The following is a 13,504-nucleotide window of genomic DNA, read 5'->3' as shown; positions in this document are numbered from 1 at the left end:
CTCATGAGATCATGACCCAGGCCAAAGTCGGACACTTAACCAATTGAGCAACCCAGGCGCCCCAAGGAGTTTTCACTTTAGACAAACTTACAAGAACAAATCCATGAGCACAAGCTCTTCTGTAACAAAGTTGGCTATAGCTAGGGTGATCAGATAATTAGTTATATCAGAACTCTTTTTAGAGTAAGAAGCAAGTGCTAATAATAACCACGAGAACAGGAGCTGTAAATGGGGATGTATGAGCTAGCAATAGCTCAAATTCTATTTCATACATTACACAAAACAGTATGGACATTTCTCATGTTACATAATGCATAAAACCACTCAAATGGTTAACATTTATTGAATGTTTCCATTCTATTTTATTTTGTCATCTCTAAGTATTTTTTTAATTGTTTTCAATTTTAATTCCAATATAGTTAACATACGGTGTTACATTAACTTCAAGTGTACAAGTGCTCATCATGATAAGTGTATTATTTAATCCCCTTCACAAACTCACCTCTCCTCTGGTAACCATCAGTTTGCTCTCTTGCTTTTTCTTTTTTTTCCCCTTTGCTCCTTATTGGTTTTTTGTTTTTTTTTAATTTTTAAAATGTTCCATATATTTTTGAGAAGAAAGCACAAGTGGGGAAGGAAGGGAGGGAGAGAGACAAAGAGAGAGGGAGAGAGACAGAGAGAGAGAGACAGAGAGAGGAAAAGAAGATTGGAAGCAGGCTCTGTGCTGACAGCAGCAAACCTGATGAGGGGCTTGAACTCACAAACTGAGTTTATGACCTGAGCTGATGTCAGATGCTTAACCAAGTGAGCCACCCGGGTGCCCCCTTTGTTTCTTAAATTCCACATGAGTTAAATCATATGGTATCTGTCTTTTTCTGACAGGTTGTTGTGAATGGCAAGATTTCATCCTTTTTCATGGCTGAGTAATAGTCCACCGTGTGTGCATGTGCATGTGTATGTGTGTGTGACATCTTCTTTATCCATTCATCTATCAATGGATACTTGGGCTGATTCCATATTTGATAACGCTGCAATAAACACAGAGGTTCATGTATCCCTTTTTGGGGTAAATACCCAGTATAGTGCAATTACTGGCTCACAGAGCAGTTCTATTTTTAACTTTTTAAGGAGCTTCCATACTATTTTTTACAGTGGCTATACCAGTTTGCATTCCTATCAATAGTGCACTAGGGTTCCTTTTTTTCCGCATCCTTGCCAACACTTGTATCTTGGTTTTCTTTCTTTCTCTTTTTTTATTTCTGAGAGAGAGAGAAAGAGAGAGCGAGCACGAGCGCAAGCGAGCGAGCAGGGGAGGATCAGAGAGAGAGGGAGACACAGAATCTGAAACAGGCTTGAGGCTCTGAGCTTGCTGTCAGCAGAGCCTGACATGGGGCTCGAACCCACAAACCGAGATCATAACCTGAGCCGAAGTTGGATGCTTAACCAACTGAGCCACCCAGGCACCCCTGTATCTTGTTTTCTGAGTTTAGCTATTCTGACAGGTGTGAGGTGATATGTCATTATAGTTTTGACATGCATTTTCCTGATGATGAGTGATACAGAGCATCTTTTGCTGTGTCTGTTGGCCATCTGCATGTCTTCTTTGGAAAAATGTCTGTTCATGTCTTTAGCCCATTTTTTAATTGGGTTCTTTGTTTTTTGGGTGTTGAGTTGTATCTCTCATAAGAGAAAGAAACCAGCCATTTGCACTAGTCATCAGTTATTTTAACATGAATGGGTACTGGCTAAACCTGGCATCATCAGAGTAATGGGACTGGGCTCTAAAATCCAATAGAATCAAGGTTCTACCTATTAGCTATTAATGCTGAGTAGGTTAACATCTCTGAGCTTCTGTTTTCTCAATAGTAATGGGGAGATGTTTACAATTTCCTCAGTAATATCTATCTGGTTCATAATTAAGCCAAAGCCATGCAGTTTCTTATATCCTATAAAATAGTAAGTGCTTAGAGTTGGGCTACTCATTTCTCTCACAATTAACCATGATGAATAGCAAAGAGGTCCTAAAACAGATTTCAACTTTATAGCAACATTAGACTAAGAAGATATGAATGGAGACCAGATTACCTATTGATATGATAATGAAATGATTATGAATTCAAAACATGCTACAATCATGTATTTACAAAGCAGATGGTACTTAGTAGGTGTCTTCCTGTTTCATTTTCCTATTCTAAGGAAAGTCCACATAGGGATTCCAAACATTCTATTTGTAAATCATGCACTCGTCACAAAAACTGTTAGGTGTTATATGACTAGTTGTGATGCACAAGTGCCATCTAGTGCTGAGATGATGGCTGACTGAGTTTTCAACTTAAAATCATGGAAACAAAATGTATACAAATGAGGACGTGATAAACCTTCTTCTGTTTACTTAAGAAAGCGCAATATTTTGAAACACTCTGAAATATAAAACAGGCACATTTATGTAAGAGAGCCAATGGCTTTAAGAAGCCTCCACTCATGTTAAGGCCTTAAGATATTTCATATGTATGGTGAAACAACAGATATATGATGATAGTAAAGAAAGTACAAGATGCCCAAGGTTGTACACATAAAGTGAAAATGCAAGATAAAAAAAAACAAAAAACTGAATTCAAAGGAGTGAGGTTAGAAGCACAGGGTGTTATACATAGGGGATAAATCACTGGATTCTACTCCTGAAATCATTATTGTACTATATGCTAACTTAGATGTAAATTAAAAAATAAATAAGTACATAAAAAAAAAAGAAGCAGAGTCAATTCTTAAAGAATTAAACTTCTGTGTTCCTAATGATTCTGAACACTAATTCCAATGAATGAAAGGGTTTTTTCCCCAAACCACCAAAGCAATTCTCAGATACCAGGTGGACGTCCTACAATTCAGTTCAACTCTGACACTAGCTACCTAGACACAGTATCAGATCTTGCAGGTTAAAGGCTCAGGTCTATAAGATGTTCCTCCTTCCACCACTTCAGATGCCAGTCAGAAGCCCAGCATGTCACTTTTACAGATTGGAGGTTCCACTGACTCCCTCCTTGGGTTCAATTAATTTGCTAGAGTGGCTCACAAAACTCAAACATTCTTCTTACTAGATTACCAGTTTATAAGAAAAGGCTATCACCCAGGAACTTCCAGATAGAAGAGAATCAGAGGGCAAGATATGCAGAAAGGGTGCAGAGCTTCCAGGACCTCTCCAGACAAGTCATACTCCTGAACTTCCATGTGTTCACCAACCTGGAAGTTCTCCAAGCCCTGGCCTTTTGGGTTTTTATGGAGGCTTCATAGACAGGTATGACTGACTACATCTTTGGTCAATGGCCAGTGATCTGACCTCCAGCCTCTCTCTTTTCTACTTTCTCCTCTATGGAGGTCAGGGGGATGGGACTGAAAGTTCCATCCCTCTAATCACAAAGTAGGGTTCTCCTAGTAACTAGCCTCCATCCTGTAGTAGGGTTAAAAAGTAACCTCAACATAACAACAGATAGAGAGAGAGAGTCATTTTTATTTCTTTTTTCCATTAGGAAATTGTGAAAGTTTTGGGAGCTATGAGTGAGAAACTGTGGACAAAGACCAAATATATAGGAGAAATACATGTTTGGTCATTCATTTTTTATAATTGTATTTTTTAAAATGTTTATTTTTGAGAGAGAGAGAGAGAGAGAGACAAAGTATGAGTTGGGGAGGGGCAGAGAGAGGGGGAGACACAGAATCTGTAGTAGGGCCAGGCTCTGAGCTGTCAGCACAGGGCCCGACATGGGGCTTGAACTCACAAGCCATGAGATCATACCTGAGCTGAAGTCGGATGCTTAACCGACAGAGCCACACAGGTGTCCGTATGTTTGGTCATTCAGATGGCCAAATGTATATTCCTTATAAATCATCACACTGAAGTATCAAAAAACAAACAAACAAAAACGACTTCCCATTTTTTCAAATGGCATAAATGTAGAGATATTAAGAGTAACAAAAAAATAATAAAGAACTGACTTTTGCCTTCCTGGGATAAAAGTGAGATAGAGAAAAAATTCAAGACAACACAGCAGTACTTAAATAAAATTTTAAATACTTACTAAAGTGAGCCAAAGGTAAGTCTATAATGGTGGCTAAAGAAACACCTCATCCCCTTCAAGGATAGGCTTAGGGATTCAGGATAGGCTTAGGCATTTGAGGGCAGAAAGGACTTATCCCTCCGACTTCTCAAAGAGATCCTTAAGAGAGGGTAGCCTCACACAGCTTAGTCAACCTGGGAAGCTACAGATGATTAAGAATGCAAGGGGAGAGGCACCTAGGTGGCTTAGTTGACTAAGCATCCCACTCTTGATTTTGGTTCAGGTCATGATCTCACAGTCTGTGGGATCAAGCCCTGAATCAGGCTCCATGTGATATCACAGAGACTGCTTGGGAGTCTCTCTCTCCCATCAGAATATGGAAATGATACAAAAAACTCTTGCCAAGAGAAAAGGGAGACAACTGAAATTAGAGTCTCTTGGACTATAGGAAGGAGGCTGTTGTAGGGCAGAATGTTGGAACCTACATCTCGGGCTGTGGGATGGTAGACAGCTCAAATACAGGGAGATAAATGCAGAGATCAGCTGTTTTGGAGAATCAATGAAAGTCAAAGGGGAAGGCCTGGTCAGTACACAAGGGAGAAATGGGTAAGCTCTTCTTTTAAAGATGTGAAGGTAAGGCTCATGCCAAGAAAATAATGAACTTCATTTGTTTGTTCCTTAAATCAGTAGTTTTTGAATGTCTACTATATTCAGCTACCATTTAGGTTACCAGAGATATAGCAATAAATAAGACAAAGGTTCTGACCTATATGGAATGTGTTTTCAATTAAGGGATGGGGAAGACAGTCAATATGCAAAGAGATGAATAAGAAGAATATCAGATTGCAAAAACGAAATGCTATGTAGAAAACAAAAAAGGAGATGACAGGACAGAGACTGGTGGAAACTTTGGGATGGATAGTATGGGAAGGCCTTCTGAGGAGGTTACTAACTTGATTATTTGAATGATACAAGAAACCAACCAAAGAAGAAACAAGTGATGTGAAGGCCCTAGGGGAAAACAAACTCTCATTCTCTATTCAACAATATTTGAACCCCTGCTGTAATTAGGTGCTACCCTAGACACTCAAGATACAGAAGTGAACAAAATAAACCATAATTTTTGTTTCTATTGCTTATATTCTTGTGGAAAGAGACAAAGAAAAAACATGTAATATTTTAGTAAATAACCACTGTGCTAAGAAGGAGCAAAATCTTGTGTATGTGTGTATAGACACATGTATGCACTACTCTCCACCCTAATTTTAAACAGAGTAGTCCTATAAAGCCACACTGAGAAAGATGACATTTTAGTGATGACCTAGAGAAATACTTGGAGTGTCTGGCGTGGGCGGTGCATCGCGGGAGAAGAGTGATGCAACATAAGGCTGGAGAGATAGGCAGAGTCTAGATCCTGAATGACTCTGTGCATCACGAAAAGGAGTTTGGATTTCAGTCTAAGTGCAGTGGGAAGCAACAGGAAAAATTTAAGAAGGAAAGATGTCATATGATTTTACATTAAAAAAATAATTCTAGCTCTTATGTGAAAAATGGATTTTAGGGAAGCTAGACTATATACAGAGACCAGACAGAAGGCTATTATGGCAGCCCAAGCAAGAAAGAGTAGCTGTGAGGACAAGGCTGATGGCAGTGCAGAAAAATGGGCCTATCTGGGATATGTTTTATTGGTAGGGTCAGAAGAGCTTGCTGATGGTCTACACGTAGGCAGGATGGGAGGAGGGGAAGAGATGAATCAAGGATAATGTCTAGATTAGACAACAGTTTAATGAAGGAAAACAAAGAACAGAGCAAGCAGATTTTTTTTAATAACAGAGTTCTGCTTTAGTCATACAAAGTTTAAGATGCCTATTAGATATCCAAGGGGAGATATCAAGAAAGAAAATAGAAACATGAGTCAAGGAGAAGTCAGGCAGGCAAATCATCAGCATTTAGTTGATTATTTCTTGTCAACCAACTGGATGAGAGATTACCAAAAAATATTACAGGGCCCCAGAACTTAGCTCTGAACTCCTATATCTAGAACAGAAACAGAGAAGAAAGAACCAGCAAAAACTGGAAATGTAGCAGGCAAACCAGAAGAGTATCTCAAGAAGCCAAGGGAAAACTTCCAAGAAGAAAGAAAATGCAAAAACAGCAAAAGCATTGATCCAATGGCTCTGAAAATGTGGTCTCTGGATCAAAAGCATCAGCATCACCTGGAAATTTGTGAAAAATATAAATCCCCAGGTTCCAACCCAGAAGTATTAAGTCTGAGGGCAGGGCCCAGCAATCTGTGTTTTAACAAACTCTCCAGATGATTCTGGTTTGAGAATGACAACATTACGTTATATTAAAAACATAATTAACAATGAAACAAGGTACTTTGGTGGAAGCCATCACACAGACCCCCTCACCTGCTGTGGATATTATTTATCAGAGTTCTCCAGAGCAATTAGGATGCCATCCTGGGCATCAAGAAAGAAAAAGGGGATTCTTGTGAGCAACCCAATGTTTTTCTTGAAAGATTGTAGATTATCAGAAACTAGGGACATAAAGAGCAAAGAAACACATTGGCAACTGAGGTAAACAATGAAAAACCTCATATTCAAACTAAAAACAAGGAAAGTAAGTCACTTTTTATTTACTACCAAATTTCTAATTCAAGTTAAATCAAATATGCCTTTTGGATTGCATTCATATCTGAATAACAGTATTTTCTTTGACACCTTATCATTAACAATTATTTTGAATTAACTGCTTTCCCCAAAGATCAATTTTCACCAAGAGTGTAAAAAAGTGCACACATCCAAACTGTAAGTATCACCCCATCATTTGCTTCCATACAAAACAGTGAACCTAGAAATAAGTATTAGATATTTTTCACAATCCCTCATCTGTAAAAATAGAAGAACAGAGGTATGCAAAGAGGACTTTGGTTTTAAAAGAGAAGTCAATCTAGAAATATTTCCTTCTAAATTTATGAATGTTTTCTAAATTAAAATGGTCTTAGATTAATTCTCTTATGATGTGCATCTTTCTCCCTGTGGTGTAGTGGTTTGGGGTCCATAACTTTAATCTCAGATATTAAAGAATATTTAAATGTAATTTTTAAATAAAAATTAAACAAAAAAAGATAGTGTGTAAAATATTTCCATATAAATAGTATTAAAAAACACAAGTATCAAAACCAGAATTCACTTTGTGTGTGTGTTTAAAGAAAGCAACTCCTTTAAGAAACTAATTTCTTTAGTATGGGAGACTATCCTTAATCCAAGTCATGTTATTAAAAACAAACAAACAACAAACAAAAAACCCACCTAAACTACACTAAGTGGAAAAGGATGCCCTTGTATTCTTAATTTACTATGAAATAATTCTTCTTAATTGTCCCCAATTCATGTTATTTTTAGTTCAGTGACTATAGTTGTCACTTTGGTTTGGCCCTGCTCTGTGGACTATGTGAATGGACCCAGGCTATGATGCCACTGCTCTGGCTAGAAATTTGGAACATGACAGAACAAGCATAGATCATATATTTATTCGTTAGAACTTAGAGCCTCCAACTATTTCAGAACTTAGAACTTCAATATCTATTAATAAACTGTGGCAGAGTAGAACTGCCATCTGCTGACAAGACTAGATAACATAAAAGTAAAGCTTTGATTATTCAACCTACTTTTGAATTTTCATGTAGTCTTTTAAAATCTGCCATAGACATCTGACCCAGTTAGCAGGCCTTTCTTTCAAATACATGCCCATGTCATCATTTAAGCTACACAGGCATGATATGAAAGTTACCATGTGGCTATCTCTTCATTGTGGTAACAATTCAAGATTTCTAATGAAATCAATGATCATTAAGTTTCACATGGAAGAATTTATTAATAATTTTGGATATCCCACAATTAAGTACTGATTATAACTAATCTACAGACTCCATTTATGCAGACATTATAAATAAGGTTTTTCTCCAGTATCAGTTGCCCACGTATATCTAAAACTACAAAATATCACTGCCAAAGTTCTTTCTAGATTCCCCTTTAAAACAAAACCTTTGGGTATCTATAATAAAGCTTAAGAAAATATAAATACTGCAGTGATTATAAGTACCTTGCTTATATTACTACACTTGAGATCAACACTGTGGATCTCCTTTTTAAAAAGTAGTCATGCCAAAATAGGGTCTTCATTACATTTTAGTAAAAAAGCCCATCAATACATGGTTTACTTACAGCACCTGACCCTTTACAGCATTTTTTACCCCTGCTAAACAAATGTATTTGCTAGGTATAATAATAACGGGATCAACATTTGGAGAGAGAATCAGATTCAATTTCTAGTGTAAATGCTGCCTTAGCTAAATCACAAACTTACTGCAACCTCTGGTTTTTTTTTTTTTTAATGTTTTATTTATTTCTAGGAGAGAGAGAGAGAGAGACAGCGTGAGCAGGGGAGGGTCAGAGAGAGAGGGAGATACAGACTCTGAAATAGGCTCCAGGCTCTGAGCTGGCAGTCAGCACAGAGCCCGACGCGGGGCTCGAACCCACGAACCGTGAGATCATGACCCAAGCGAAAGTCGGACGCTTAACCGACTAAGCCACCCAGGCGCCCCTGCAACCTCTGGTTTTATCACATGCAATGTAAAAGAACTAGATGAAGACTAAATCCTCATGATTATGCTGTGTTAACTTCATTTACTCATTCAACAAATATTTATAGAAAAACAAGGTGCTAGACATTGGTGTTACAAGTGTGAAAAAGGCATCTTACATTGTGCTGCGGGATACACAATTTTGCTTACTGGTAAGTGCCACAAAGGATAATTGAAGTGACAAAATCTAAGTCACTCAGGGGAAATTTCCCTATGGAATAAACATGTGAGGTGGGACTTGAATGGTGAGAGGAGCCAGCCATGTGAAGTTCTTGGGGGAAGAGAATTCTAGGCAGTGGAACTGTAAAGACAATTCACCTTTGTGCCTTTCCCAATCTGTGATGCTAACTTTATTCAAAATATACTTTCAAATTATTTTCCATTCAACAATGTTCTGTGATTAACCCTATAGCTTCAGTGCTCAGTTTACATTATATAGTTTTAAATTAGTGGTTCTGAAAATGTAATTATTAATTGTTGTTTATTCTAGTTTCACAATAATAAAAAATTTCAAGGAGAGAATCCTAGAATTCTTCTATTCATCTTTCACAGTACCTTAGTAGTATTGTGCACAGAAGAGAATGTTCATTAAAGACACAGGACCAACTACTGCAAAGGAAATCAGTATTTTGTTTCTTCATTCTCAGAAGAAGGTTTGGTTAGAGTGCTTCAGAAAGAACTAAAGTAACACCGTAAATCTAGCAGAAAAAGTAAGTGATTCATGAGTAAGAAATCTCAAATTCAATTCCCAGCTCTACCATTTACTTAGACACGAGGCTTCTAGTAAATCAATCTCTGTGACCATTTGTTAACATCTGTAAAATGGGGATATTTGTCCTGTCTAACCAGGATTAGTTGGTTACCAACTACATTCCACAAGAGATCATTTGAAGCTTACTGTGGAAACAGAGCATTAATACTGGAATAAATGTATTTTCATATTAGAACTGGAAGAGACCTTAAATGACTATGTTCAGTCCTTCAATTCATATGAGAATCAGACCCAGAAAAATGAGGTTACCTGCTCCAAGTTACTGAAATATATTATGGTAGAATGAATATAGCATCCAGTTTTTAAATACCCAGTCCAGTACACTTTTTAGCAAACCACACGGTTTCTTACCACTTCTTTCAACCTATCCTCAATGTACATGGTTCACAATTTATTCTAACATTTTCTACACTCAGACCCAGAATGGTAAAAACTAGGTGACTTTAAAAAAAATGTATCTACATAGGTTTCTGAGGCTGAGGTCTCACATAATTTGCTACTGAACTGAATTTAGGAAGTGTCACACTAACTAGGAATGTAAGGATTAGAATCAGCTGATGCCTTAAAGATATAAACCTACTAAATGATTACATATTTGGCCTGTGGTTGCAGCAGTTTTCTTACATAGTTTCTAAGTGAATCAATATAATGCTGCTTCAGTTACGTTGTTACTTGGAAAATACAGAATATGATTTTATTTATAGGCAATATATTTGTACTATATAAAATACTAAAAGCAATATAAAATACTTTTTGCTTCTCGTTATCTTTCTTCTCTTATTTATGATTTTAACCAAAAGTAAAATCTAAGTTAAGAAATAGTTACTGAATGCCTATAGTGCACTCTGGATTATGTAACACTGTTTTAACGTGCGCAAATGAATATAATGGGAATTATGTAATAGTTTCAACATTAGAATGGTCACAATTCAATCTTTAAAGTAAAAATAAACTGGGTATTAAAAAATGAAAACTCAACTAGAGAACCTGCTAATATTAGAAATTTTCATCAGAAAACAAAAATTTACTCCTCAGGAGTGTCCTAAATATACTTAAAAAAGGTTGAAACAATATCTAAACTGAAAAAAGAAGGTTTAGAAACATAAAAGCCTAATCAGAAGTTAAATGGCTTTCCGGGAATAGCAGTAAAATTATGAATGTCTCCTCAGTAACTTCCATTCTTCCAAGAAGAATGTACAATGCTTTAGAAAGTAGTTGAGAAAATGAAGGTTGTAAGAATAAATGATGTAAGTCTGTGAAAGCATTTGGTAGACCATGAGTACAAGTTATTATTACATAACAATTTGTAGTCTACAAGCATAACAGTTTGCCACAGAGTAGACGTAAATGCTTATTTAAAAACTGCAATTCTTTTATACTGACTCACTGAATTTTTATTCTTAAAAAAGAACGTTAGCCATGAAAGCTGGATCAACTATCCACTTCTGAAAAAGGAATTTACCATAGCCTCAATAGAAAGCACACAACCACCCACACACAAATAAATTCCCTTCTCTTTTCAAAATATGGGTCCTTCTTCTTTTAGCATGTGACCTTAAAGCAGGTTACTGTTCTCTGGAATTCAGTTGCCTAGTCATTAGTGTCAGGTACTTTGTTGGGTATTTTGATTATACTGTCTAATAGGATGTTATATAGGTAAAACTAAATAGAAATTATTATCCTTGTTTTATAGTTAAGGAAACTATAAAGCTTAAAGGGGCTAGGAAGTTTGCTCCAAATCACATGGCTAGTAAGCGATATACCTGATATACTGAACCTCCTTCTAACTCCGAGGCCTTGTTTATGCTACCTTGTAAAATGACATACCTTACAGAATAGAAAGACATGCTTACGGAATCCATTATTCTTCCAAAACATGCACAGATAAAAATTTATTTGTTAAATGGGAATTACCTGACTACTTTAGCTTGGATTTTTAAAGTAGAGATAATTCACTGAAAGTCTGTAACAGGACACAGTGTTCTTTGTGGCATATGTAATGCGAAATACTTAATAAATTTTAAAAACGAATAAATGGTAACTGATAGTATTTTCTTTTTAATGTTGATTTTTGAGAGCGAGTGAGAGTGAGCACAGGGGCGGGTGAGAGAAAGGAGAGGGAGAATCTAGAAGCAGGCTTCACACTGTCAGAGCAGAACCCAGACAGGGATTGAACTCAGGAACCATGATATAATGTCCTGAGCAAAAGTTGGAAGCTTAATCCACTGCTTAACCGACTAAGCCACCCAGGTGACCCATGATAAGTATTACTTTCAACCAAAGTTTCAACACTTTCTAAAGTGTCTTTAAAATAGATAGTTTTTACTTTTCTAAATATTATGATTTTAGAACCAATCTATTATGTATATTTAAGAAGCAATATATTAAAAGCATATTACTACCTTTCTCTAAAGTAATTTATTACAGAGTAAAGAATGAATTTGGGTTTTCTAACAACGATTTCTGGTTTGGTGTTGTATTGTGGTTGTCACAGCAATCATTTATTTCTCTTCGGAATATGCTACTTGAAACATCTTTTCACTGTAGTCTACATTACTAACCGTAAAACTTACCCAAATTCGTCCAACTGAAGACAGAATACTTAAGATTACGACTACTGCTCTATCGAATCGGCGAAACTAAGAACCATTACTTAGGGGGACACTTTATTAGACCTGATGATATTATTTATTTACCAATACGTATCAGGCACTGAGCTAGAAGTCGAACATAATACAAACTTTGGCCCTTAAGAACACCAAGTCTTAGTGAACTGAAACACTAGAACGACCATAGTCTTTGATGAATTTACTACTTACATATACAAGAACTGGTGCTCCACAACATGTCACCAGTTCATCTTGGTGTTTGAGATGACCGATTTCCAGGGATCAGGACAAACTAGAGTGCCGAAGTGAGGAAAAAAAGAAAGCTTTCCCAGAGCATTTGAAGACAGAGAGTCCCCTCTATACCTAGCCTCGGTGGAGGCTCCCGGGTAGACTCCGCGGGGCCCTTAAAATCAGAGGGGTTGGGGAGACACCTTAAGAGTCGGGGCCAGGCAAGGCAGAGACCGGCGCCTCCATGCCAGGCCTCACTTACCTCTTCCACTTCGATCTCCTTGTAGTCGATCTCTTCAAAGTTGAGGACTTGGGAGGGGGCTTCGATCATCTCACCAGCCGAAGATGAGGAAGAGGAGGAAGCGGCAGAAGCTGTAGACATGATCCTTCGCGGAGCCCGGGGGGCCCGGGGAGGCTGCCACCCGGACACTCCGGGTGAGGCCCGCGCCCACCCGCCTCCGGACCGACCTTCAGCCTGAAACCACGGCGCTCCGTGGCGGGGACAGGGACAGCGGCCACAGCCGAATCCCGGCTCCGGCTCCGCAGCGTTTTCCGCCGCCGGGCCCCGCCCACCTAACTTCCGGTTCCGGCCTAAAATCGGAAACAGGAGGAGAACTGTGAGCTCAAGAAAGGGGAGGGAAGAATTTTGTGACTGAGACTGGGAAAGGAAGGACAAGTTGGGGGTGGGGTGGGGGAGAGGGAGGCTAGCTTGGAGCTGTNTTATTAAGGGGGGGGGGCCTCAGCATCGGGTATTACCGCGAGAGCTGGTGCGCTTACGTAATTAAAATGCGCAAACGGAAGTGGCGCGGAGCATGACGGAGTACCAGTGCAGTTGGTCGTTCAGAGACTAGCGGGAAAGTTAAAAATTAAGGTTTCAACTCTGCTTCGTAAACTGTTGTGACCCTGCTCCCTTTTTTCTCAGAGACCGGCAGACGGATGGGGTAGAGTTGGACCGTGTTCTTGTGACGAAGCTTACTTTTCACTTTCACCTCTAAGCTAAAGTGAATCATTTAAGAAGCCGTGGAAAATGTTTCCCTCAATGCGGTGTATGGAAGGAAAGAGTTGCTACTGTTAATTTGAGCCAGCCCCTGACGCAATGAGAGATTCTAAGGGAAAGAATACAGAGCGAGCCAGCGCATGTAACCTGAATTACACTATGTAGACTGAGTGCTCAGGATCAGATGTTAATATT

The 13,504-nt window shown here is 38.2% G+C and overlaps 1 protein-coding gene across 2 annotated transcripts in view; it reads right to left on the bottom strand.

Annotated features, from left to right (window-relative positions):
* The window catches only part of MAP3K7 (mitogen-activated protein kinase kinase kinase 7), a 74,480-nt gene extending 61,614 nt beyond the window's left edge, over nucleotides 1-12,866 (bottom strand). For both annotated transcript variants that reach the window (XM_077750253.1, XM_077750255.1), the window contains exon 1: nucleotides 12,575-12,866. In XM_077750253.1, coding sequence (XP_077606379.1) covers nucleotides 12,575-12,694 — 120 coding nt within the window. In that variant the 5' untranslated portion in view covers nucleotides 12,695-12,866. The remainder of the gene's footprint in view (nucleotides 1-12,574) is intronic.
* Between the last annotated feature and the right edge of the window lie 638 nt (nucleotides 12,867-13,504).

The sequence above is a fragment of the Crocuta crocuta genome, unplaced genomic scaffold (assembly GCF_008692635.1).
Source record: "Crocuta crocuta isolate KB4526 unplaced genomic scaffold, BGI_CrCroc_1.0 scaffold9, whole genome shotgun sequence".
NCBI lineage: Eukaryota > Metazoa > Chordata > Mammalia > Carnivora > Hyaenidae > Crocuta > Crocuta crocuta.
This window is presented reverse-complemented; position numbering and strand designations above follow the sequence as displayed.